Below are 25,874 nucleotides of genomic sequence, written 5' to 3'. Positions count from 1 at the left end.
CCATGATGGTATTCAAACACACACACACACACACACACACACACACACACACACACACACACACACATCATTTAAAAAATTCAAGCATGTGTTACGGGAATTAACTACGCTGTGTGTGTGTGTGTGTGTGTGTGTGTGTGTGTGTGTGTGTGTGTGTGTGTGTGTGTGTGTGTGTGTGTGCAGCCGGAGGACGGGATTGGGGGGATGCGATATGGTGCAGAGAGAGAGAGAGAGAGAGAGAGAGAGAGAGAGAGAGAGAGAGAGAGAGAGAGAGTGATGGTAATGGGCCTAACTTTTGAAAGCTATCATCCACGATTGCCTCTACCCTTCCCTTCCCTTCCCTTCCCTTCCCTTCCCTTCCCCTTCCCTCCCTTCCTTCCTCACCCTTCCTCCTTCTCCCAGCAGTAGGTAAACGAGAACACTCACTTGACTCACCCAAAAACAACCCCAAGAGAGAGAGAGAGAGAGAGAGAGAGAGAAACATTTGCTGAACTCTCTTACGGGTGTTTGGTCTCGAGCCAATCACACGCGCTGCTATGTCGTGACGTCGCCCCTCTGATGTCTCGTTGGCCAATGGAAGGTGACAGGCGGAACGAGCTGGCTGCTGTGACGACGACCCAACTTCAGCGGGCCGGCCCAATGGGTATTTTGGTAGTGGTGGAGGCTTTAAGACTGGTGCAGAGGGTGGAATTGTGGTTAAAAGTAGAGGATCTGAAGGAGGGATACGTGGAATGGAGAAGGTTGCGGCAGTGGCGGTCACGGGAAGTAGTAGGTGAGGTGATGGTGAATATGATGAAGAGGAGGAGGTGAAGGAGAAGACGGTTGGGTGCAGTGAAGGGACGTTATATTTCAAGAGAGAAATGGCGAAGGGAGAGAAGCTCCTGACAAGAAACTAGGGAAGAATATGTCTGGATGAAGTGGGCATGAAAGGCTTGATGAGGGCGAGTTTGTCATATCCCGCTTGGCAACGCCCTGACGCACCGCCACTCGACCGTCTCCTGATGTTAACTCTCCGTGTAATAAACTAAGCGTTCCCTCACACTCCGTAGCGCGGGAGACAAGCACACGGCATCAGCACAGTCACTCAGCGGTCCTCCTCTTCGCGTTCACACATACAAACAACACCAAGCAAGATCTTCGGCGTTTGCATTTTCAATCGTAGTAAGGTCCGTATTCTGAAATACTTTGCTCTCTCATCACGACTATTTTCAAAGGCCACAGAGATACTACGTCGGGGTCTCTAGAGTGTTTCTCCTATTAATGATGTAGATATCTTGTTAATCTGTGACTGGAGCTGCAAAAAATGTCCTTAAAAACAGTGTAGCTTCATCTACGTAGAGTCTTCAAAGTGGTAGGGGTGCGGCGTAGAACTATTTCGTAAGTTATACCTCTGTTAGTCGTAGCGGAGAACAAAGGAACATCGATCCAAAAATATCCTGACAAATCCTAAAGCAACACAGACACTTGGTAATTATAAACACACCGTCTCCTCTCATAAAACTGATACGAGCTATACGTCAAGAATATCTCCGTGTACCGAGATAACAATAAGAACATGAGTTGAGGCGCCCTGGGATACTGTAAGGCTTAATGTGACTCACGCGCAGACTATCAGTGTTATGTCAAGCGTGTGGTGGGGAGGGAGAGAGGGAACGAGAGAGGCATGTAGGAAGGGAGAGAGCGATAGCGTCTGTCCGGCATGAGAGAGTGTAAGATGGGGATTATAGGTGGAAATAGGTAGTTGTATTTTGTACAAGGACACAAGGACTGCCACGTGTAGGTCTGATGGCTTCTTGCAGCTTCCCTTATTTTCTTACGCTGTTATGTTCTAAATGAGTAAGAGACGGTAAGAGATGGAAAACGATGTAACTAAAATCATATATGTATGTAAACCAAATAAGAAAACAAGAGGATCCATCTATTTTTTATGATAACCTGTCTAATCCTCTGTATGGTCTTTAAAACAGTCCTGATAAAGCGTTTCAAAACACGAGGAACTGTCAAGGACGTGTTATGATTCTGGTAATAGATTCTGCATTATCAACTGAAATAACCTGATTAATAATAACCTTATGATAACCTGATTAATAATCCTTATGGTCTTTAACACCGTTCTGATGTGAGAACAAATCGTTTCAAAATATATGGAGCAATCAACGGTGTTTTATGAGTCTGATGATGGATTCAGCATCAGCAATAAGAAAAACACCAGTGAAAACTCAATTACTACCTCTACACCCTTAAAAAAAAAAGTCTTGATGAGAGAACAAAGTGTTTCAATAAACATAAAAGACTCGCGATTACTAAGCGAATCCTGAAGTCAAAGAGAATTTCTGCTCCTCGTTTGTATATCTGTGTCTTCCGACGGACAAGAAAATAAAAATAGATTAAAACTCCACAGAAGATTCAGTGGTGATATAATTTAGCATCTCGAGGGTTGCTTTGATGGCAGCAGTGTTCAGAGAAGGTGATTGCCTGCTAAACTAGAAAAGAAAGAATGCAATTTGACATGAACGACTAAAAGTGACTCAAAGAAAAGACTGTCAGGAAACATAAATGCATTAGCTAAGTCTTGGAAGCCTTGAGAGAGAGAGAGAGAGAGAGAGAGAGAGAGAGAGAGAGAGAGAGAGAGAGAGAGAGAGAGAGAGAGAGAGAGAGAGAGAGTCTACTGTAGGTAATGCAAACACAAGTAGGATTTGATGGGATACGAGGCCGTGAGTTCATTTCTAGACAGATCCGAGGAGGAGGAGGAGGAGGAGGAGGAAGAGGAGGAGGAGGAGGAGGAGGAGGAATAAATGAGAGAAGAAGCAAGACAAAGAGAAACAGAGATGAAGGAGGAAAAAAGAGGGAGTCATTGTCGGCGAGAAAGCATCATAAGAAGTAAGGAAAAGGAATAAGAGATAAAGGAGGAAGAGGAGGAGAAAGAAGAAAAGGAGGAGGAGGAGGAGGAGGAGGACTAAATGCAAAGACGAAAGAGAAGAAGCAAGGAAACACACACACACACACACACACACAGTTATTGAGGCAACGCAGCAGACGTCCTAAGTCAAAATGTCACTAGCATTCTCGTATTGTCCCTTGAGTGTGTCAGTCTTGGCAGAAAGAGACCACGAATAAGATTTTTTTTTTTTCTTCGCAAAGGTGAATGGAGAATAAATAGCAGCATATATTTAGCTCTGCGCGGTGGGAGGACAGGAGGAGACAGAAATTTACAAGGAAAAACATTCAGGGAAGAAGATAATTTAGTTGGTATTACACAGTTGAATAAAGGTGCGGTTTATCTGTAGTATATTACCCGAAGTTTATCTTTAAGGGACTGCCCCACACACACACACACACACACACACACGACTTCTTCATCCCGTCCTCCCTTGATTTACTCCTCTATCTTCCTCTTTATTGCGTTACTCAGTCTTTCTCCCATCACGTCTCCTCACCCCCCCGTAATCACCACACATTCCACTTCAGTCTCCACCACGAGCCTCCGCCACGTGTTGAGTGACCTCCACCTCCACCAGGGACTCATCCCCACTCGCCCTCGTAAAGCCAAACACACACATTAATCAGACTAGATTGTAAATTTCTTACCCACTGCTGCTACCACCACCACCACCACCACCACCACGCCAATACTGAAATTAAGAACAGATGTGCTCTCTCTCTCTCTCTCTCTCTCTCTCTCTCTCTCTCTTTGGCTTTCTTTTCTAAATGCAAGGAATAAGTGTTTTCTTCTTTTTTAGAGAGAGAATTGGATGTACAGATAATATGAAAATATGGAAATTATATAAACATTGAACAAATATGAAAGTACAAAGACAATTAAGTAAAACAGTAACAAAGTTTTATGTTGTTACGTGACTGAAATCTTAACTTGCGTAACTCGAAGCACAATAAGGCACCGGAAAATAACAGATCCTCGACTAGTAGTAAGGGGATGGGTAGGGTGGGTGTGTTCTGCATATTGTCTCTCGTGCTGCCACTCCTGGTGCAGCGTTGTGTCCCTATCAGAGTTTTTTTGCAGTGCTGCGTGGAATGACTCGCATTGTAATACTGAAAATTCTGCTCTACGGTTTTCTTGGATACGATAAATTAGCGTATTTTCTTTCTCTCTTCTCCCATAACACACAAAAAAATGTCAGATAATTCTCACTCATGATTCTTAGGCACAATGCTCGTTTATTTATATAGAAGTGAATAAAAAAAATAAAAAAAAACACTGGCTGGTTCCGCGTACGTGCCTGGCGGCTCAGTGCTGATGAGAGGTGGAAACAAGTAGCTTGGATTTATAAAGGAACTACCACGTGTAGACCTGACGGCTTCTTGCAGCTTCCCTTACGTCTTATGTCCTTATGTCATGTTTAGTGAATGTGGTAGAGATTCTTAGGCTGCGGCAAAAGTAATATGCATTCTCTTACAGTTCAGCCGTCTTTTGCATATAAGAACATAGGCGATACTGCAAGAAGACAGTTAACCTACACGTGACAGTCCCTCCATGAGGAACGTATAAATCTTTGTCCATATATTATCTTTGTTAATAAATCTTTTGAATCGTCTATTATGTCTCTTATAGGTCCGTATCGGTTCTACAATGAGAACTTGATAACAGAGTATCTTCCAGTCATGAACCACTGTATCTGAGGACCGATTTCTTCATATCACCTCTTTACACAGACTTAAGGCAATCAGCGCGTAACGTGTAACAACCATCACGATCCCCAGTGTGTGACGCCCAGTCTTTCCACAGGTCTGGTTCCAGAATCGCCGAGCCAAGTTCCGGCGAAACGAGAGGAGCGTCTTGGCACAACGCAGCGCTGGCCCCTTCCGTCCCACCGACGCCGCGCCCTCCGTCACCACCTCTCCTGGCGGCCCCGTGGAGCAGCCCCTCGCCCCGCGCCCCTCAGGTATTCACTGTCCCACTCTCACAAGGTTATCAAGGTGAGCTTTCAACAAAGACATTTCCACACTATAACAATCAGGTAGAACACTTGCAGACATGCTGTGTGCCTGGAGACGTGACACACACCTCGAAACACGCCACAAACCCCCAAGCAAGACGAAAGAGAGAGAGAGAGAGAGAGAGAGCCAGGGGAACACCACACATATCCCTGACTGCCGTCTCTTCCGCAGGGAGCAGCAGCGTGGCCATGTGTGACTACAGCGGCTACAGCAGCGTGGGCGTGGGAGTGGGCGTGGGCGTAGCAGCCTGGAAAGGATCCACTGCAACCGTGGGCAGCGCCACCCCGCCCTACCTTACCCACTTCCCTCCTACCAGCTCCCCTACGCCTGTGTGCTCCTCCCTGCCCCCGGGTGAGTCTTCCGGACACCGCCTCTCTATACAATCGGTAGACGCTCCCTACTAGCGCTTTCAGCCACTCATACCTTCCTTAATAAGCACTATACCTTCACCTACGTATGTCGAGCACTCTTGCCATTGCCTTATATAATAGCCTACCAACAAGTAACACCCACTTAACACTATCACCAAATTAATCGGTCCTTTTAAAGTAGAAATAACGCTTTTCAAGTCCGTTCTCACCATTCATGGTTTAACAAGATCGTTAGTTATGCTACATGACCGGTAAATATGACATAAACCTCTTCCTTTGCCTTCTGAAAAAAAAGTTTAGTGCATCCTAAGCGGCCACTGCGTGTCAGTGAGGGAATGAGGCGAGTTATGCTTACCAATTAATATGAAATCCTTGTAAACAGGTGTTGAAAATACCTTAGTCACCCACTTGCTCATAAAATTCAAGATGAAGTTTAAATTGTACCACTATGATCTAAACTCTTTCAATACTATTTTGTACATCTTTTTTCCTACAACCTCCTCTAGACAAGATACTGGATAGAAATTGAAAAATCTATTCCTTTCATCCGTTTTTCTTTCCTGTAGGTGCTTGTAAATATTTTGTATTGTGCCTGTAGTACAGTGAATTGGTGCATTTCGTAGTGAAAAGGTTAAGTTGTCCCACAGACTGCGAACCAAAGTCCCGTCAAGTGTCCCTCAGCTGGCCAGCGCCACTAACACCGCCTTGCGTTGCAGGTCTCGGCGGCGGTTACGGGGGCGGCGTGAGCGGGGCGGGCCAGGTGGCGGGGCCCTACATGGGGTCCTCCTTAGTCAATCTGAGACTGAGGGCACACGAGTACTCCCTCCATCACCAGGGGCAAGTGTGACGCTCCTCCTGCCTTCATCTCCATCACCACTGCCAACACCCGGTGTGACGGCCGCCCCTGCACCACCAGCGTCACCACAACCACGTGTAGTCCAACCACCGCCATCAACACTATTACGCTACTGAGGTTCGGTGTGACGACTTTCCTTCCCTAACTGTACTGTGTCTACCTTAATCTCGCTATATTCTTAAATCCTCGACATTACATAGCTCCTCTCTTTCGTCTTGTCTCATGTTGATTTCGTCTCTTATTTCATTATATCCCTTGGTTGTCCTTTGACCTGTAATTCCTCTGCTCTGGTAAACACCACCACACTCACACCTGTCTTACCTTCTCTCATACTGACTTCATCTGCTCTCAGTCTATCTCTTAGCTGTTCCCTGTCCTATCATTCCTTTGCCCTTGTTAACCTCATCAGCACCAGGCCTTCCTTCTGTTTTATTTTCTGCCGTAATGATTTCGTCTCCTGCTTTCAGTCTATCTCTTGGCTGTTCCTTGCCCTATTCCTTCCCCGTTCTGGCCGTCGTCACCATCACCATATCGCTGTCACGCCTTACAGCCAAACCAAGCAACAGAATCCCCCACAACTGTGAACGACCGGTGAATAGTGACTTCCAGAGAGCAAAGCATTTGAAAGAATTGGTTACTTTACGGAACCAGTGATAATTTGCAGTGAGTGCATCGATTTGACGAAGTAAACGATAGAGGAATGTGAAATAAACGAGTGAACCAGGAAGCTAAACGGAGGAGCGATGAATGGAATGGCAGAAGGCCAGGATGATGAACTATATTCTACTCGTGCTGCTCGTACCTCACTTGCAAGACAATACTCAGTAAGGAGTGAGAAAATAGACTCCTCACGCTGCGCTAGAAGGTGGTAAACAAAGTGGCGTAGTTAACTCAAGAAAGGAAGAGCGCAGCCTTGTGTAACTTCACGATTTCCTAGACAGACACGTGCAGGGCTGCGGAGTGAGGGGCGGCACCAGCTTGACCTAACCTTCCACTGCGTGGCACGCGCGGTGCTGACACGTGTTTCCTACTGCCTGTATGTAATTATACTGGGTTGACCAGATGTGTCTTTGTGTATCCTGGGCAGGGAAGGGGCTGGGGACCGGGGGGATAGGGATGGGACGGAAGAAATGGCGAAGCAGGGAGGCTTGTTAGGACGGGGTGGGATGTCAGGTTGGGGAGGGGCGGCAAGGTACGAAAAAGATATTCATCATTCCTCCACTGCACGGGACGCCACTAACAGGGAAGAATGTTTTACTGTTAAGTTCAACATTCACCCTCTGACTGGTATAATGAGACAACAAATTCGAAAATAAAGGGAAATTTCAAGTGGTAGAAAACATTGCTATTTTGATCCTTTGTCCATCGTCCCCAAAAGCAATACCAAAAACAATACAAAAATCATAATAAAACAATATAAAATAAAAGTCAAGCAGAGAAAAGACTCCAAGAGAGAGAGAGAGAGAGAGAGAGAGAGAGAGAGAGAGAGAATAAAACAATATAAAATAAAAGTCAAGCAGAGAAAAGACTCCAAGAGAGAGAGAGAGAGAGAGAGACTTCCAACATATTGTACTGCTTGCCAAGATTTGGCACCCGAATGATGGAAAAAGACTATGGCAGGAATACACTGGTCACGGAAGGTCTATACTCACCACAACCTGAGATGCAATCCTCCTTAGACGCCTGGATGGGCTGACCACATCTGAAAGAAACAATATACACATTTAGATACTCCGGCTGACTGTAGTTACTCTAGCTAGGACAAATTTCACAGTCGCTTCCTGTTGTTATGATCGTTACCAGTGTGTGGCAATATCTACTACCACCACCACCACCGAATCAGTGCTTACAGTACGGAATCAGCAGAGACCTTCGTTTTACGATCGTCACCAGGATGCGGATTTCCGAAACCACGAAAACAAGTACTGGGAAATAGGATTTTAGTGTTGATAATGGCAGTTGGTTAGGCTTTTGGTTAGGGACATTACCAAACAACTGTGAAATCGAGCCTACAGGTAAGTGTATACCGAAGATTTATGGGACCCTCAACCTCCTTTCATTACAACTATACCAGTTTAATCTTATTCTGGAGAACACTTTGTTAAGTTTAAATTTAAGATCTCAGTATTTGGAATGAAAGGAGATATATTGGGAGCCACAAGCCATGTAGATGTAGATAAACGAGCCACAGAAAAGATAAAGTCTAGTATATAATTTGTTCAGGTAAAGACGGGTATTAATTTATGTACGACTAACTGTTTCCTTCGTCTTAGATCTCACTATTTAGAGTATAAGGAGGGTATATACATTAGCAACAACACACCTTATCTAGATGAAGGAACCACAAAAAACAGGAATGGTATAAAGCCTATGAACTTGTGTATGATTGACTGTTCCCCTTGTCTCAGATCTCACTTCTATTATATTACTATTATATTACTATCATATTAGAAGCCACACGTCATGTCTAGAAAAAAGAACCACAGATAAGACAAGGTTAATATAAAATATGTCGGTAAACATACTAACTTATTTATGACTAACCGTTCCCCTTGTGTAAGATATAATGAAAGCCACACGCTGTTCCTAGATGGAGGAGCTACACATAAGACCGGCCTGTTATATAATGAGTATGGATAAACATATTAACTAGATGAGCTCGACAGGAACCCTCGCCAATGATGAATAATGCAGTGGTCGCTGGGCCGAGGCGGGTTGTGTTGTGGGTGACTAGCGAGGTCTTCCACGTCCACGGGCAGCTACACGTCCTCAGCTTGTCAACACTTGCCTTTTTGAGTTCACTTGCTCTTCTCCATGACAACTCGTAGTCTAAGAGGCACCCTTGCTGAGTGGATAGTTTTCCTAATAAGCTACAGTTTCAGCGGAAAATTGAACGCATGACAGCGGAGAGGCACATTAATGTTTGGATCAATACAGCCACCCGACGCCGCCACCACCGTCACCACCATCACTGGCCGAGCCCCACAAATTGCTTCACTAGTGGTCGAGGAGGATTCGACGGTGCTTCGCTCTCACCGTTTCACACAAGCTCTCACCTCCCTACAGTTTTTACTCTATAATTTCTTTTCCATTCCTTTAGGCTGGCATAGATATCACGACGCCTACCCTGGTCTGCTGCCATGACTCCCTGCAGATGTCCTGGTGTCTTGCTCCTGCTGGTTTCCCTCGCTATGTTCAAAGGTGAGACTCGTTCAAATCCCTGAACTCGTACGGCCTTGTTGTGGAAAGGAAATGAGATACCTTTTTACGTTTATGAACTCGTGGTCTTAAAAAAGAAGAAAGAAAATAGACATTAAGAATGCTTCGGTTTACTAAAAACACACACACACACATACACACACACACGTTTTAGAAAGCTCCCTGTGTTTTATTTCGATATATACACAGACAGAGAGATAAACAGATAGACAGATAGATATATAGGCAGACAGATAGATAGATAGATAGGTAGACAATTTATTGATCACAGTTATAAGGATTGACATAAAATTACAAGATAAACACGATGTACAAAATACAAAACACTGAAAGCGCAAACATAAATCCATAAAACAAAACCGCGGTCCATAAAATCATGATGTCTGAGTATCAAGCACCGTCCATCCCACACAGACGCGGCGGAGCAAACGGGCCGGTGCGCGGGAGTGGAGGGCAAGGAGACGGTGACCTATCACTTGATGCCACGAGGAATGCCAGACAACAAGACCCACCTCATATTGGAAGCCTTGGACCAGGTCATCGTCAAGCTCTTCCAGGAGGGTAAAGTGGATCCTCGTGCTTTTGCGGGCGTCGTGTTTCCTGATGAGAGACTGAAAGCACGGGAACCTGCGCCGCCAGTGAGTGGGTTTACCAGCACCACCATCGGCTTGTTTCCAGAAAGCAGTTCAGGACAACATTCACATTACACCTCTGGTTTGAACTTTACTTCCCTCTTCAGTCCCGTACCGATTTCCTTGAGTCCCGTCCCCACCTTCCCGTTTTCTTTGCTCCCTGCTGTAAGCCCCCCCACTTCCTCCCTCTTCCGTCCCACCAGTCGCCCTCCCAAACTCCCCATGCGGAACACCCCAAACTTCCTCGCAGCGGCCAAGATAGATTCCTTCACCCTCTGCCTGTGGTTCTTCATGACCTATATCGGGAACTTCGCCGTCGTGCTGAGCTACAGGACTCACATGGAGGGCTCAGACACCCTCTCACTAGGTAAACAGCTTCCAGGAAAGCAGACACACGTTCACTTTTCATTGTCACTATTAACCAAACACCCTGCTTGCACCACAATCCTTATAGAACATTTGCCTCCCTTCATCAAATCCTTATTATTTGCGTGCTTATTCATTTAAGTTTCATGAAGCTGATTCATATGATCATGTTCAAGCCTATCCACACGTGCAGTGGTGCCTCCCTGTAATGTTTATCCCTTTCTCATCTCTCTCTTCCGCGTTTTCTTCATGCGCAGGGCCGCAACACAGCATCTTCGTCATGGAGTACATGAACGTCACGGGCTGGGAGTTGGAGGGCCACGTGGAGCCCCAGCGGTGGCACTCTGCTTGCATCATGAGGAACGGCACAGCCCGCCGGGCCTCACTCTTCCTGGACGGCGCTAAACGCCTCGACATGGACGCCCCTGAGCAGCTTTATCTGAATGGCACGCTCGTGTTAGGTAACGACCAAGATTATGTAGGCGGAGGCTTCAGCACGGCACAGAGCGCTCCTGGCCTGGTGACAGGCGTGTACTTGTGGACCAGGATGCTGTCCCTCACAGAAGTGCGCGAAGTAGGGAACTGTGCTCCCCCTGAGGCGGCCCTGCTTGCCTGGGATGTCACTCCGTGGAGGATGGTGGGAGACGTGCTGAGGGAGCGCGTCAATCCCTGCCAGGAAAACAATACACACACGCGCTTCCTGCTGCCCATAAAATTGAACGTTCAAAAGGCGCGATGGTTCTGCTCGGGTCACGGTCTCGCCTTTCCCTTCCCTACATCTAAGGCAGAAAATGACGAAATAGTATCTTTCATCAACATGAACCTGACGAGCTGTAGCACTAAATATTACAGTGGTACGTCAGCTTGGCTGGATATAGTCTACGACATAGTCAGGCAACGGTGGATCGGGGGACCAGACCGCCAACCCATCAGTTTTTCCGCCATACGGGAAATAAGTATCAAGGACAGACTCTCTATGGTCGTGGATTCCACCGGGGAGTGGGTGTTTGAGGATGAGTCGTGTACAGTATGCCAAGGCACCGACATCCACCCACAAGTGTACATTCACGGGCTGTGCCACAAAGAGGAGCTCACGGAGCACTACAGCACCCTGTATCCGCGCTCTGATAAACGAGGAATTTATTACCTGCAGAGCTTTTCAGGGCTCCGCCTGCACCACGAGTCTGGCTACAGCTGGGTTCTTTACCATGTGCCCACAAACACTCCTATAGCTCAGGACAATTCTGCTGAATTTTTCTGGGGTCGCAAAGAGTGGCAGCTGAACGGGACGGCGGCGGTGTGTGGCCCACAACGGCAGCTCTTCGGGCCCCACAACCTGACCATCAGCTGGTGCCGCCCCGGGAGTTTCACGTGCACCTCGGGGGAATGCGTGCCTCTGACGGCTCGCTGCTCTCTCGACCCGGAGTGTGAGGACGAGAGCGATGAGATGGATTGCCAATTAGTGCACACCCCTGACGACTACCAGACCTACTTGGCTCCTTACACGCCTATCCTTCCTCTTAACTACACTATCGTTCTCAATAAGGTGAGCCTCGTCTTTCCAGTTTCAACGGCCATCACATGGTGACTTGCTTGCTGACAGTCTCCTCCTGGCGTGGGTGAAGAGTCAGTAAAGACTTCAAACAGTCAGCGTCACGATTCTCGGTATAAATTTAATGATGTGGAATAGTTCTTATGATGTAATGTTTATAAAAGTTACGAGTAAGGTTGAATCTTCGACCATTACAAATGGAAAAAAAAAATCATGTGCAGCAAGGCTAACTTATTTTACAAAAACGACGGAATGAGTCATAATTTGGCGATGGTTTTCAGTTGTGGTCGGTGGACTTGATGGGACAGCTGGTGCATGTCACCTTCCACGTCAACCTGCGCTGGAGGGACCGCCGCCTCACCTTCTATAACCTGCAGGACAACCCAAGCCTCAATGTCATTTCCGTAACTCATTCCCGTTTTCGGACTCCATTCGGCCCCTTCCACGGTCCCGTCTGGCATCCACAAGTGCAGGTAAGATGGCGGAGGACAGGGAGGAAGGCACACCGTCCATAGGCACTGGTTCTGACACTCGTGTGCCACAGATAAGATGGTGGGGGCAGTGAGGGAGGCACACCGTCCATGGGCACTGCTTCTGACGCTCGTGTGTCACAGGTGCAAGATGACGAGCGGCTGGCGGGGGAGGTGGATCCGCACGTGCAGCTCTTCGTCAGGAAGATGTCCCCCGGAGTGGACGTCATGACCGGTGTGAACACTGGGCCTGTTTTGTATGTGTGTGTGTGTGTGTGTGTTTAGATGATGATGATAATGATGATGATGATGATGATGATGATGATGATGATAATGATGATGATGATGTTGTTGTTGTTGTTGTTCTTGTTATTGTTGTTGCTGCTGTTTTTGTTGTTGTTGTTGTTGTTGTTGTTGTTGTTGTTGTTGTTGTTGTTGTTGTTGTTGTTTTTGTTTTTGTTGTTTTTGTTGTTTTTGTTTTTGTTGTTTTTTGTTGTTTTGTTGTTGTTGTTGTTGTTGTTGTTGTTGTTGTTGTTGTTGTTGCTGTTGTTGTTGTTGTTGTTGTTGTTGTTGTTGTTGTTTTTGTCGCTGTTGTTTTTGTTGTTTCTGTTTTTGTTGTTGTTTTTTGTTGTTGTTTTGTTGTTGTTGTTGTTGTTGTTGTTGTTGTTGTTGTTGCTGCTGCTGTTTTTGTTGTTGTTGTTGTTATCGTCGTCGTCGTCGTGCCAAGGGCTGCGGGCCACCAGTGCTAACGAGCGTCAGTGTTGCAGACTACGTGTACAAGGGAGCCGAAAACGATCTGGAATATTCACTTGAGTTCGAATCCAACGTGCACTGCGAGCTCAACCTGGCGATGTACCCGTTCGACTCCCAGCGGTGCTCCATCACGGTGACCATTACCAACGTGATCAACCAGGCGGTGCAGTACCCGTCCCTGCCTCTCCACCACGCCCATCCCGCCCTCCCGCCGCACCCTGAATTCACCATCACAACCCTAACACTCAGGTCGGATGGCATACCACCCAAGAGTTTTATAAATTGCATAGCCAACTGTACTTGTGAATTATGTACTTACTGGGAGGAAAAACACTCAATTCGTGCCCGGACGTTACTCTCTCAAACGTAAGAGAATAAGGAGATTGCACATGGCCAGTTCACCTACACAAGGCAGCTTCTGAGACTGATCTCTTCAGGGAGGAAAAAATGCCAGTCACGTTGCTATTATAATGGACTTAATTTATTTACTCAGGATACTTGCATTGTTAAAACATTATAAGATTACTGAATGACTAAAACTTTTTTGCAGATAATCTTGAAATTTTTGGGAATGTGAGGCTGTTATGTAACAAGACAAATGTTACAATGTGTTACTGTTTACTCAGCTCTTGGCTATCATGCCGCCTCTTCTCCTTTGCAGCTCTACCGCAATTCCATCCCTTCATCTCACTCTCGGTCTTCTTGTTGCAGTTTAAAGAATCAAAGCACCACGGCGTGTCTCACCTTCACCCTCCACCGCCGCCCAGCACACCACCTCTTCTCCACTTTCCTGCCCACCGTCCTCCTACACCTCATCGGCTACTCCTCCTTCTTCCTGCCGCTCAACAACTTCCAGGACCGCAGCGTCATGAGCCTCACCACCCTGCTCGCCCTCGTCGCTCTCTACTCCGAGTCTCTCGCGGCCCTCCCTAGCACGTCCTATCTCAAGCACGTCGACATCTGGTTCGTCTTCAGCATCGCCTTCCTCACTGCCACCGTCATCACGCATCTAGGAATCAATGATCACAAGAGTCCAGTCATCTTACTCTCCAAAGATCCTTCCTGCCCCTCTCCCGCCCTGTGGCAGAGGTTGCGACATGAATTTCATACCAGAAGCGCTGACTGGAAGCTCATGGTAGGAGCGAAAGTAGGGCTTGGAGTGACGTACGTGTTGTTTCAGATTGTCTATTGGGGATATGTGTTCGTCTCCTGGTAAATTGGAATAGCTTATCTTTACTCCTTCCTGTGACTTAACTTTATCTTTACGTGTGAATTCAGTGTATCTATTGCGACCGTGTGTTCGCCTCCTGATAAACTGGAATAGCTTGTTGTTGTTTTTTTTTTTTTTTCCACCTTTCTGTAACTTCAACCGCCCATAGAATTTTTTTATCTGTCCTATCTGGCGATGACCGTACTTTTCTCCACGTCCTTGTCAAGCTTTATATATTTTCAAGGCTTAATCTATAGTCTCATTTTTGTGTACTTAGTTCATTTTCTTATCTACCTCCTTTCTGATACGAGGCGATAACCGTACTTTTCTCAACGTTCTTTCCAACCCTTAATCTCGTCTCATTTCAGTGCGCTTACTTAAAGAGCGAGGACAGCTGAGAAACAAGGGAAGGAAACGTTAAGGTGATTGGTGACGAAGACTTGTTTTATTGAAGCACAACATCCAACACTCGAACCAAAACTCTCTCTCTCTCTCTCTCTCTCTCTCTCTCTCTCTCTCTCTCTCTCTCTCTCTCTCTCTCTCTCTCTCTCTCTCTCTCTCTCTCTCTCTCTCCTCTCTCTCTCTCTCTCACACACACACACACACACTTGGTAACAAATAAAGCGAGGCAATGCTCTTGAGGGACGACCAAATATAAATCCGTCATTCACCGTAATAACACAGCACTGCACCACTTGTCCACTGCCTCCCCTGGACACCGAAGCACCGCTACTGAACACAGACAAATACATACAGTTCAGAGAAAGAATGGTGACAAGATACAATACGCATACTTACGTGTAAAATCCTTAGCGTTATGATTATGTACAATATATTACGCTACATAGATATACAGACCCTTTTACTTCCCTCTGCTGGCCACCATTACAACATTATAGTGTGAGCAGACGACAAGGAAGACGACAACTACTAACAGTGCCGAGGGTGCAGCCACGACTTACAAAATCATGCACTACAGCTACACTCAACCAGCACAGTGTTGTTTGCAGTTGTGAACATCAATGTAGTGACAAAAATACGCATGACTGATTCAACGAGATATTATGATCGGTACAGTACATGTTACATCACTCATACTCACACACACGCACACGCACACATGCACAAACACACAAACAATGAAATGCGAGGGTAATGATAAAATACATACGAATACAAGAAAAATTATGATCACACTACGATGACACACACACACACACACACACACACACACACATACAAGGAGGAAGACGATGATGCCACGCTACACCACTGCTACTTACACCACTTGAACAACTAAAACAACAACTACTACAACTTCTACTACTACTACTTAAAGAGATGATAGGCGCGGGAGTGGAGTCTGTTCCCCCATGACTCCCGGCCCCAGATGTTGGAGTGCATCCTGACGCGAAGCCTCACCTGGTCCTCGTACGGCATGTGAGAGAAGAACCGCAGCCCCGTGATCTTCTCCACGTCCTGCACCTTGGCGCTGAACTCCTGCGCGAACCTCTCGGCGCTCTGAAACATTGGCACGTTGAGGGAATGAATGATTGCTTGAATAGTGTCTACGAGAGAGAGAGAGAGAGAGAGAGAGAGAGAGAGAGAGAGAGAGAGAGAGAGAGAGAGAGTATTCATTTATTTCTGAAACACTGAAGCACTGAACTGATTGAATACGTGTGTGTGTGTGTAAAAAATGTGCACCTAGTGAGAGGAAAGAAAGAACGAGGAGGAAGACCAAGGGTGAGGAAGGAATGAGGAAGGGAATGAGGAAAGGTAGGAGTGGAGGGGAGGAATGCTGGACCTATTAACTTATTACACATCACTCCAGTCCACCGCGTGAGGACTGACAGGGGGAAATTATGGCTGGCCTTCACACACACACACACACACACACACACACACACACACAACCCACCAGACAGTTGGAGACAGCGAGCTGCTGCGGGTAGATGAAGGCAAGGGCGTCGACATGCGTGTAGGGGCAGTCAGAGAGGTCGTGAACCCATTGGAGACAGCGGCTCACTACCATGAACATGTGTGTGGGCACTGGCAGGGAGGAGCGGCGGCTGCGGTGCACGAGAGGAGAGAATGATAGTGATGATAATACTTATAACGGGAGTGGAGGTCAAGAGAGGCATATAAATCTTTTAAAGCTCTCTACTGACTCGGCACTATCAACATGGTTATACTGAATTTATTCTGCTCATGTACCACACTATTCGTGAGGTAGTTTTTCCTTTCTCTCTCTCTCTCTCTCTCTCTCTCTCTCTCTCTCTCTCTCTCTCTCTCTCTCTCTCTCTCTCTCTCTCTCTCTCTCTCTCTCTCTCTCTCTCTCTCTCTCTCTCTCTCTCTCTCTCTCTCTCTCTCTCTCTCTCTCTCTCTCTCTCTCTCTCTCTCTCTCTCTCTCTCTCTCTCTCTTCTTCGTATAGGCAGGCTGCAGTTATACAATATTATATATGTAAAAATATTATTTAACTGTTGTATATGACATACCCAAATGGTATAACTGCAGACTATGAATAAACGTTTTTAAATGTTTCTCTTATGTAACATTATCAGACCACCAGCATCGCTGCCATACCTGAGGGAGCTCGGGTCGTCAGCGAAGGTATCCGCGTCGTAGTCGAACACGGGGCCGAGCACCACATTGACGGTGGAGTAGCGGCGGGCCCAGTGGTGCACGAAGCCCAGCAGCTCCCTCCAGCGGCTGCCCAGGAAGGAGGAGATGGGCACCGTGTTGGAGGCGAGGAAGGCAAGCTGTCCATATTCCGCCTTCGAAGTGAACTCTGCCGAAGAATAATGTATGGATTTAACTATTTGACTGTTACAGCTTCTCAGCTTGACGTATTGCTTTTGTACAAGTTAAGATGAGGATTTTGAAAGTCTGCACTGTACACGCACAGCAAAAAGCGTCATTGAATATACGGTAAAGCTTCTTAGTGTCTGAAATTTAATATTTGATGACTGAGGCTGCTTAGGGTTCCTCAAAGAGAATTACATGTGCAATTAGTAGTTAAAGGACTAATTTGGACTAACAAGCACGAACTGTTCTCACGCCAAACTTTCTGTAGAGTGCACGTTCCGAAAGGCTTGGGTCTCTTATAAGGACGATTTTCAAATGACACGCAGGTGATTATTTGCGTTCTCATCTCCATTTTCTCCACTGATTATGCAGTTATTATTAAATTATATCAATAAAATCATGACAACATCCTTGATTACCACAATCAGTTCCACTCAAATCAGCTGGAAGTGGTCAGGTTAAAACGCCGAAATGTTTGAGGATACGAGCGAAGGAGGAACTAAGGACGATATTCTGAAACACTTCTCTCAAAAGGCTCCGACTGAGAAGTGACACGGGTTTTTAAGGATTTGTTTATGGTTCTAGTGACATATTAACAAGATTTCTTCTTTATCAACATGAGAAACACTCTTGGGAACCCGCGTAATATTTTATGTGATCTTTGAAAATAGTCAGGGTGAGAGAGGAAAGCGTTTCAGAATAGTGCAAGCTTAAGACACCTCCCGTGGGCCACCCCTCACCTGGCGGGAACAGAGGGTGGGGGAAAATGCCGTGGTTGGCCAGGTTGTTGTATTCGCTGCAGGAGATTCTGTGATGAGCCTTCAGTCTGACGTCACTCCTCCAGGGATATTGGAAGATATTGGTGGCGCCGATCCCGAGAGTGAAGCTAGACCACAGAGGCAGCCTAAGGTGTGTGGAATAGCCTGCAGGAAGGAAAGCAGCGTTGGCTGAAGATTTTAGACGATACTGTGTTGGTTGTCGTTCTATTATACTCGTATGTGTGATGGTCGCTTGTACGAGGGTTTGTATGTAAGTGGTTAACCTAAAGAGAAATGCTCCATTATTCGCCGAAAAAGACATGTGATGCACCCTTTTTTTCCTGAGCTACATTTTATTTCTTAGTCTGCTATGGAATTTACAAGCATTCTCTTACTTTTTAGCTATAACTATTAGGAATTGTTTTTCATTTAGATTGGTAGATGAATAGAATAAACTCAGTAATCAAGTTGTTAGTGCCAAATCATTCGGGAACTTTAAAGGAACATTTGACAAATTTATGGATGAAGGTGACGGGTGGAAATAGACTTCTTGCAGCTTCCCTGATTTCCTTGACCTAATAAAACGACAACTCATCCTCGCAGGTGGCTCGTGGCTTTCCAAGATTTCGTGTAAGGAAGTTAGTGGGAATGTTGCCTTGCGGTCTCACCATTAACGAAGTCCTGTTGCAGAAGGAGGAGAGAGGAGTCCCTGTTGCGACCCATCTCCGGAGGACCCCAAGGCAAATGCTTCGCCGTCAGGATATACGCATCCTCCTGAGCTTCCTCCAGCACTTCCAGCAGCTCGCTCACCTTCAGCAGGTCTCCCTCACACAGCAGCTTGGGTCTATAGTAGTCCAGCACCTCCTCTGAGGGCACCGCCGCTACTGGAGGGGGAAACTCCTGAAAACGAAACAGTACTTCTTTACAATGGAAGGGACTCAGTAATCACGTTATTAGTGCGAATCGTTTTTAATCCTTTTCAGGCAAGTAAACCATTTTTCTTTTTTTTCGGTCACCTGCAGTTATATAAAGTTTTTTTCTGCTACGGTCCTAAAAAAAACTGCAGTGTCCAATATTTGTAATGTCCAAACATACTGTATTTCCAAACAACACTCCAGCAGCGCCACAAAATCAATCAAGACTCACGGGTCTGGGATGCGGCAAGGGGGGCGGGGAGACCAAGAGGTGGTTGAGGGCGCCCCAGGTGCCGTTGTTGGGTGCCGGCGTAACCCCGAGCAGGTGACACATCAGGTTGTACAGCTCGATGTTCTGGAAAGTCTCTACCTCGAGGTTGCGGCGCAGGTCTGGCCCGTGGGCGACGAACAATGCCTGGTAGGGGAAACGAAGATGGTTGGTTGTGTGTGTATGTGTGTGTGTTTGATAAACTATCTACCTATGTATCTATTTATCTATCTGTGTATGTGTGTGTGTGTGTGTGTGTGCGTGTGTGTATGTGTGTGTGTGTGTGTGTGTGTGTGTGTGTGTGTGTGTGTGTGTGTGTGTGTGTGTGTGTGTGTGTGTGTGTGTGTGTGTGTGTGTGTGCTTACCCTAAATACATATGAAATACATATACGCACATTCATGACAGCGAAGTAGTTATCGTATCCGTGGTCGCCTGCGTCAGCTTTGAAGTTAGCGTCGCCGCCCACACTGAAGCCCGGGTCCAGGTCCACCACGATGTCTTCTACCCTGCGCTGCTTACCCATGTGCCACCTGAGGGAGGGAAGGTCTGGGTTGTGAGGCGACCAAGTGATAACAGAGTAATTGATACTAATCAATAATGCACACACTTCACGCGACAAGAATGATGGGATACTATCTAGACTAATTCATACTACTCAATAACTTCTTTTATGTAAGAGACAAAAAGACAGAAAAAAGGCCCACTGAAGGTGCCAGTCCATAAAGAGTTGAGCCAAAAGGACAATCTAAACTTGAGGAGCGTCTTGAAACCTTCCTGAATGAGTTAAAGTCATAGGCATGAGGGAATACAGATGCTGGCGTGGAGTTTTAGAGTCTACCAGTGAAAGGGATGAAAGATTGATGATAGTGGTTAACTCTTGCATTGGGGAGGTGGAGGGAATAAGGATGAGAGAGAGAAAAAGTAAAGTCTTGTGCAGCGAGGCCGCCGGAGGAGGAGAGGCAAACATTAAGTAAGATTAGAATATCAGTAAGCGTGAAAGTGGCGACATAAACATATATCTGAAAAACAAAAAAGACGACTGACTAGCACTGTTCTGTTACTGTCATTTATCGCTAGTGACAATCAAGTGGATAAGGAATGAGAGAGGAAGACTGGGACAACAGCACACCTGGCAGGGAGGGAAGTCCTCTCGTACACTCTCAGTTCTGGTCTTCGGCAGGAGAGAGCATTCATCATCGATAGTTTTGTCTCTGGAGAAGATATGAGTGCATTCAGATATTATAAGTAAGTTTGCAGGAGTGATAAAAAAAAAAGACACTACTTGGCTGACACAGGAAATAAGAATACTTCAAATTTTATACTTTAAAGGAAATATATCCTAATTTACACAATCATTGTTAGGCGTTCATTCCTGAGACTCAAGCATCTACCTATATTAATTGTTCGCCTGCTAATGGGAGAGTTAAGGACAGTTCTATTTGACTCAGTAATTTATTTGCCAACTCAACTGAATGAGCGTGTGTGGGCTGCCAGGTCACACAACATCCCGCAGGACAAGATCTCGCCTCACCTTACCTTCTCTTCCATCATTGGGCGTCATCCTGCCAAAGATGCCGCTCCAGAACCTCGTCTTGTTGACCACGTTAGGGATGTACTGGTCCAGACGTATAACGCGGTTCTGTCCTGCCTCCACCATGCCGTGATCCGCCACCAGGATGATGTTGACACAGGACAGCAGCTTCCGGGCCTGCAGCCCCTTGATCAGCCTGCCCACCATCTCGTCCACGTGGGCCAGCTTTGCGTTGACCTGCAAGCGAGTGACGGTGATTAAGCCTTGCACTGCGACAAGCAACATTTCACAACACTAGAAGCACTGCACTAAATGTTTACAGAAACCTGCAAGAAAAGAAATGGATTACATGAAGAGGTTTTTCAATATCTAAAGCTCAGAAGTGACTGGTGAACGAAAAGAAATGAGTGAGAGTAATTTCCAAGTAAAGAAGGAAGCGTGCGTCGTGAGGAATGAAGAGATTAAAGAAGCAAATAACTGATTGTTTTTATTTTGTTACTATGAGGTTTGTTGCTTCACTTGAATCCACGCCATATGCACGTGATTCAGGAAGTGCGTAATTGGTTGATTGGTTGACTGATCTGATTGCGTGAGTGTAATAACTGATACTTTCTTTGAGTAATCTTGGAAGAATTTGTCGAAAGAGAAAGAGAGGGAAAAAAATGCAATGGTGTCTTGAAATAACTGTACTCTAAACTTACACCAAACCTCGTAATTAGCTTAAGAGGAAGCCATGGCAGTCAAATAAAAAAAGTCAAGAACACTGCAACGGAGAAACAGATAATATTCATCTTTGCTTCAACTCAAACCAGACACTAGGAATATGAAGGACCTCATGTAACAAGCCCAACACTCACCTGGGTGGAATCCGGCCCGAAGTCTTGGAAGAATTTGTCGAAAGAGAAAGAGAGGGAAAAAAATGCAATGGTGTCTTGAAATAACTGTACTCTAAACTTACACCAAACCTCGTAATTAGCTTAAGAGGAAGCCATGGCAGTCAAATAAAAAAAGTCAAGAACACTGCAACGGAGAAACAGATAATATTCATCTTTGCTTCAACTCAAACCAGACACTAGGAATATGAAGGACCTCATGTAACAAGCCCAACACTCACCTGGGTGGAATCCGGCCCGAAGTCGTGACCGGCGCTGTCCGGCTCATCCATATACAGAGTCATGAAGAGGGGACGCTTGTCTTCCGGTAAATCCAGCCACTCCAGCACCTAAATAGATAATAGATAGACTTTTACTGACCACAAAAAATACAAAGACAAAATAAAACATAATGAATAAAGAATATGGTCCGTATCTTAGTCATCACAGCAACACTGACAATAAAGGATAATTCAACAAAACAGAACAGGAATAACAAAACTAGGAAAAATAAAATAAAAAAATAAATAAATAAAACATAATGAATATAAATTGCGTTGCAGTCCATACAAAGTCATCAGAAAAACAACATTTGCAATAATGATTAATTCGATAGAACAAAACGTACCTAAATAACTGACCAAGCGCACAAAAAAAAAACATAAAAATAAATAAAAATAATAGTAAAAACAAGAACATGATTACTACATATGAATATTCTAAAACTAATGAAACCAGTAAACCACGCGGGGTCACGAGGGCGGAGAGGGAAGGGTGGGGCAGAGAGGTGGGGCAAAGAGGTGGGGACAGAGAGGTGGAGCAGAGAGGTGGAGTAGAAAGGTGGGGGTAGAAAGGTGGGACAGAAAGGTGGGGCAGAGAGGTGGCGTAGGAAGAAAAACGCGTCAAGGAAAGGGTCAGGTAAGAGACGGACAAACGGTAAGTCAGTCGGTAAGGGATGTGTAGCGGGGGGAGGCGAGAGAAAAGAATGCTATCAAAGGGTACAACCAGCAAGGAAAGAATAGAAGCGAAAAGGATGTCAAGAAAGGGTACAGCGATCAAAAGTGTCATGGAGGAGGCAGAAAATTAGTATAGTGATGGTTGAAATGTGTCTGGGTGTGTGGGGGGCGGCAGGAGAAAATATTATGAAAGGGTACAGCGAGGGTAAAAGAGGGAGAGAAAAGGGCAAGCAGTGAAGGACAAAAGGAACAGGAGGAAGAGGAGGAGGAGGAGGAGGAGTCAGGGCCGACCATGGTAGAGGTGGAGTTAAGGGACGCAGAAAAAAAAAAAAAAGAAACTGAACTATCGATATTAAAATCTAATAAAGAATAGGGAACAGATGGTCATCTTACGTAACGAATGCAATTAAACATGTAGACAGATCTCTTTCTTATCAGAGAGAGAGAAAGAGAGAGAGAGAGAGAGAGAGAGAGAGAGAGAGAGAGAGAGAGAGAGAGAGAGAGAGAGAGAGAGAGAGAGAGAGAGAGAGAGAGAGAGAGAGAGAAAGGGGGAATAGGCACTCAGACAGACAGACAGACAGACAAAAACATAACACTATCCATTATTAGCTTCGTAAGATACACTCATAAAAAGAATAACTGATAATACTGAGGCCAAGAGAGAGAGAGAGAGAGAGAGAGAGAGAGAGAGAGAGAGAGAGAGAGAGAGAGAGAGAGAGAGAGGGGAATAGAGGGGGTACAAAAGAAAAAAGAGAGAGAGAGAGAGAGAGAGAGAGAGAGAGAGAGAGAGAGAGAGAGAGAGAGAGAAAGAGAGAGAGAGAGAGAGAGAGAGAGAGAGAGAGAGAGAGAGAGAGAGAGAGAGAGAGAGAGAGAGAGGGGAATAGAGGGGGGTACAAAAGAAAAATGTCACAAAAAACGGGATGCCAGGGGAGACAGACGCAAATACCACGGAGTAAAGGAGACCGAGATGGAGCAAACGATAAGCCGCCGCACAGAACACCCGCTGGTCAGATGCGACACTTTCCGAAAGGTGAATAATCAGTAAAAAAAAATATTTGGAAAAAAAAACTAAAACGAAAGACTTCCTCAAGAAATGACACTGGAGACAGAGAGAGAGAGAGAGAGAGAGAGAGAGAGAGAGAGAGAGAGAGAGAGAGAGAGAGAGAGAGAGAGAGAGAGAGAGAGAGATACAGATATAAAAACATGCATAGACAGAGTGACGGAGCATAAGAGTGAGTGAAAGAGTAAACAAGTAAGTAAAACACTGCATCCCCTGCCTCCCTGCCTCACCTGGTCAACACGGTGCGGGTAAGGAATACTCTCGTTGTAGTAGAACCAATAGGTAGCTCGCTGCCCCTTCGCCTCCGAGCCTGGCCAGAAAAAGGTTGCCGCTCGCTTCCCCTGCAAAGGACACACCGTGCTTTAGGGGATGAAGGACAGGGTGAAGGAGGTAAAGGAGAGGTAATATGTAGTATAGGACGAGGGTGAAGGACTGCGGCTGAGAGAGGAAGGTCAAGGGAAAGAAGAAGGACGGAAGGTGTATATAGACAGAAGGTGTGTGTCAGGGTTGGTGTCTTACCGGATAAAAAGGTTAGATGAACGAAGACTGAGGGAATGAATGGCAATATTTATAGATGGAAATGAAGCTGCTGTATTTAATGGAAAGAGAATTACTTACGTGGCTAACAAGAGAGAAGAGAAGAGAAGGATAAGTGAGAGATAAGGATAAGAGAGAGGGGGGGAGGGGAGGCGTGTCAGGGAATATGATTATGTAAACTAGAGTATCAGAGACTACGAGTATATAGGAAGTGTTACATGTCACGCACTGCACTCACCTGCCTCTCCACTGTCTTCCAAATCGGCTCTCCTCCCCACCAGCGGGGCTCGAAGCTCTCAGGACGCCCGATCCTAAACACTGCATCGAACTCCGGATCATAAAACCTGTTGGCGATGATGCCGTGGGAGGGCGGGTAATGCCCCTGCGGGAGGAGAAAGTAGAGGAGAGGATGGATTGGTGGCAATGTAAGAATGATAAAAAGATAATGAAAATAAGTTAATAAAGAGAAAATTGCATCATAGAAAACTAGACAGGAAGATGAGAAGTTTTGGAAGATGAGAAGTGATTTCACATAGTACTAGAATGACAACGATGAAAAGTATATAGAAGAAAAGCAGGATAGATAGAGAATTATAGTGAAAGATATGATGATGATTGTTGAGCTTTGTTTCAGTAGACGGTGTCTAGATGAAGAAATAAATAAATGTTTCCGCTGCAAACTGCTCTGACAACATAGTGATACAACAGGTATATGTCATTCTTTGTTGCTAATATTACGTACGCACAAACATCAGGTTAGGGAGAGCGGAAACAGAAGTCAAGGTGCGCTGGTAATGTGAGACCCAACCTTGCCTGTGGCGCAACTTATCCGCTGGCTGGCATGCAAAGGTCAGACTAATCTTAAAGGATGTGTCGGAAAAACGGGATCTTGGTGTGGACAAAGATGAATGTTGCCATGAGCTAAATGTCTGAATAAGAATGGGATTAAAACTCCAATGAAAGTGGAATGAAATGTTGTTCCAACAAGACTGGGTCGATATGAAGGAATCCGCAGGTTAATATAAGAGGTATTTCAAGAACATAACAACATAACAAGAGGGAAGCTGCAAGAAACCATCAGGATGTGTCGGCAATACGGGATGCGAGTGAACTGTACTGGTAACAAAACACAGTTCGAAGCAGCAGATCTTTGTTTCTCTACCGTTTTGAAAGCGAGTCTTCCTCAGAGACAATTGGGAGACTCGCTGTCAGAACGTTAGAGAAATAAGCTGCAAGAAGACGTCAGGCCTACACGCGGCTTTCCCTGTTTGAAACTTATCTATCTATTTTCATCTATCACCTTCATCCATAAATTTGTCTAATCTTTTAATTTTTGGTAATAATGAAAAAAAATTACTCGCATATAATGAGAATGAGAGTCACAGTGTAATAAAATAAAATAAAATAAAGGGGTTTGTTTATGTATGCTAAAAAAAATAAATAAATAAACATTATAACGAAGAAAAAGGATAGAATGAAGCGAACATAAAGTAAGGAAGACAGACAGGAATCAAACGCCGCGAAAATTAAATGTGAAAGGCACAATGGCTGAGCATTTGGTGGCAGTGGTGGTAGTGGTGGTGGTGGTGGTGACTGTGGTGGTGATAGTGGTGGTGGTTGCAATAGTAGAAGTGATGCTAGTGATGGTGGCATTAGTGGTAATAATGGTGGTAAGGTCAGAGAGCAGTGATGGTGACAGTAGCGGCGGTGACTGTGGTTCTGATTCACTAAGGCATATCCAAGAAGCATAAAAGTGACAGTGAGAGGTAACGGCGACACTCACGGT

General features: G+C 45.6%; 3 protein-coding genes and 1 long non-coding RNA gene across 6 annotated transcripts in view; 2 read left to right on the top strand and 2 right to left on the bottom strand.

Moving 5' to 3' along the window:
- The window catches only part of LOC135092424 (pituitary homeobox 2-like), a 44,599-nt gene extending 37,355 nt beyond the window's left edge, over nucleotides 1–7,244 (top strand). Inside the window, exons 3-5 of the mRNA XM_063990905.1 lie at nucleotides 4,745–4,901; nucleotides 5,128–5,307; nucleotides 6,044–7,244. Coding sequence (XP_063846975.1) covers nucleotides 4,745–4,901; nucleotides 5,128–5,307; nucleotides 6,044–6,174 — 468 coding nt within the window. The 3' untranslated portion in view covers nucleotides 6,175–7,244. The remainder of the gene's footprint in view (nucleotides 1–4,744; nucleotides 4,902–5,127; nucleotides 5,308–6,043) is intronic.
- The window catches only part of LOC135092484 (uncharacterized), a 64,535-nt gene extending 55,423 nt beyond the window's left edge, over nucleotides 1–9,112 (bottom strand). The window contains exons 1-2 of the long non-coding RNA XR_010262884.1: nucleotides 8,972–9,112; nucleotides 7,836–7,885 (exon numbers count right to left, since the gene is read on the bottom strand). This is a non-coding gene — a long non-coding RNA (uncharacterized LOC135092484). The remainder of the gene's footprint in view (nucleotides 1–7,835; nucleotides 7,886–8,971) is intronic.
- Nucleotides 9,113–9,248: 136 nt separating this feature from the next.
- Nucleotides 9,249–14,452, top strand: LOC135092408 (uncharacterized). Of its 2 annotated transcripts, none has more exons than XR_010262862.1 (5): nucleotides 9,249–9,384; nucleotides 9,817–10,401; nucleotides 10,658–11,946; nucleotides 12,234–12,657; nucleotides 13,190–13,660. XR_010262862.1 is itself a non-coding variant. In XM_063990895.1 (5 exons), exons 1-5 carry the CDS (start codon nucleotides 9,324–9,326, stop codon nucleotides 14,106–14,108), a joined length of 2,349 nt encoding a protein of 782 aa, XP_063846965.1. In that variant the 5' UTR covers nucleotides 9,249–9,323; the 3' UTR covers nucleotides 14,109–14,452. The 2 variants fall into 2 exon arrangements, 1 of the variants encoding a protein (XP_063846965.1); XM_063990895.1 differs by lacking the exon at nucleotides 13,190–13,660 and adding an exon at nucleotides 13,887–14,452 and having other exon boundaries at nucleotides 12,234–12,425.
- A 356-nt stretch (nucleotides 14,453–14,808) lies between these two features.
- LOC135092398 (venom phosphodiesterase-like) overlaps nucleotides 14,809–25,874 on the bottom strand; it is a 17,599-nt gene continuing 6,533 nt past the window's right edge. For both annotated transcript variants that reach the window (XM_063990884.1, XM_063990876.1), the window contains exons 3-15: nucleotides 25,872–25,874; nucleotides 24,327–24,470; nucleotides 23,782–23,892; nucleotides 21,778–21,885; nucleotides 20,669–20,900; nucleotides 20,262–20,343; nucleotides 19,527–19,662; nucleotides 19,096–19,278; nucleotides 18,618–18,849; nucleotides 17,932–18,114; nucleotides 16,970–17,174; nucleotides 16,304–16,454; nucleotides 14,809–15,906 (exon numbers count right to left, since the gene is read on the bottom strand). The exon at nucleotides 25,872–25,874 is cut by the window's right edge and continues 150 nt beyond it. In XM_063990884.1, the coding sequence (XP_063846954.1) occupies nucleotides 15,715–15,906; nucleotides 16,304–16,454; nucleotides 16,970–17,174; nucleotides 17,932–18,114; nucleotides 18,618–18,849; nucleotides 19,096–19,278; nucleotides 19,527–19,662; nucleotides 20,262–20,343; nucleotides 20,669–20,900; nucleotides 21,778–21,885; nucleotides 23,782–23,892; nucleotides 24,327–24,470; nucleotides 25,872–25,874 (1,962 nt within the window). In that variant the 3' untranslated portion in view covers nucleotides 14,809–15,714. The remainder of the gene's footprint in view (nucleotides 15,907–16,303; nucleotides 16,455–16,969; nucleotides 17,175–17,931; nucleotides 18,115–18,617; nucleotides 18,850–19,095; nucleotides 19,279–19,526; nucleotides 19,663–20,261; nucleotides 20,344–20,668; nucleotides 20,901–21,777; nucleotides 21,886–23,781; nucleotides 23,893–24,326; nucleotides 24,471–25,871) is intronic.

The sequence above is a fragment of the Scylla paramamosain genome, chromosome 3 (genome assembly GCF_035594125.1).
Source record: "Scylla paramamosain isolate STU-SP2022 chromosome 3, ASM3559412v1, whole genome shotgun sequence".
NCBI lineage: Eukaryota > Metazoa > Arthropoda > Malacostraca > Decapoda > Portunidae > Scylla > Scylla paramamosain.
This window is presented reverse-complemented; position numbering and strand designations above follow the sequence as displayed.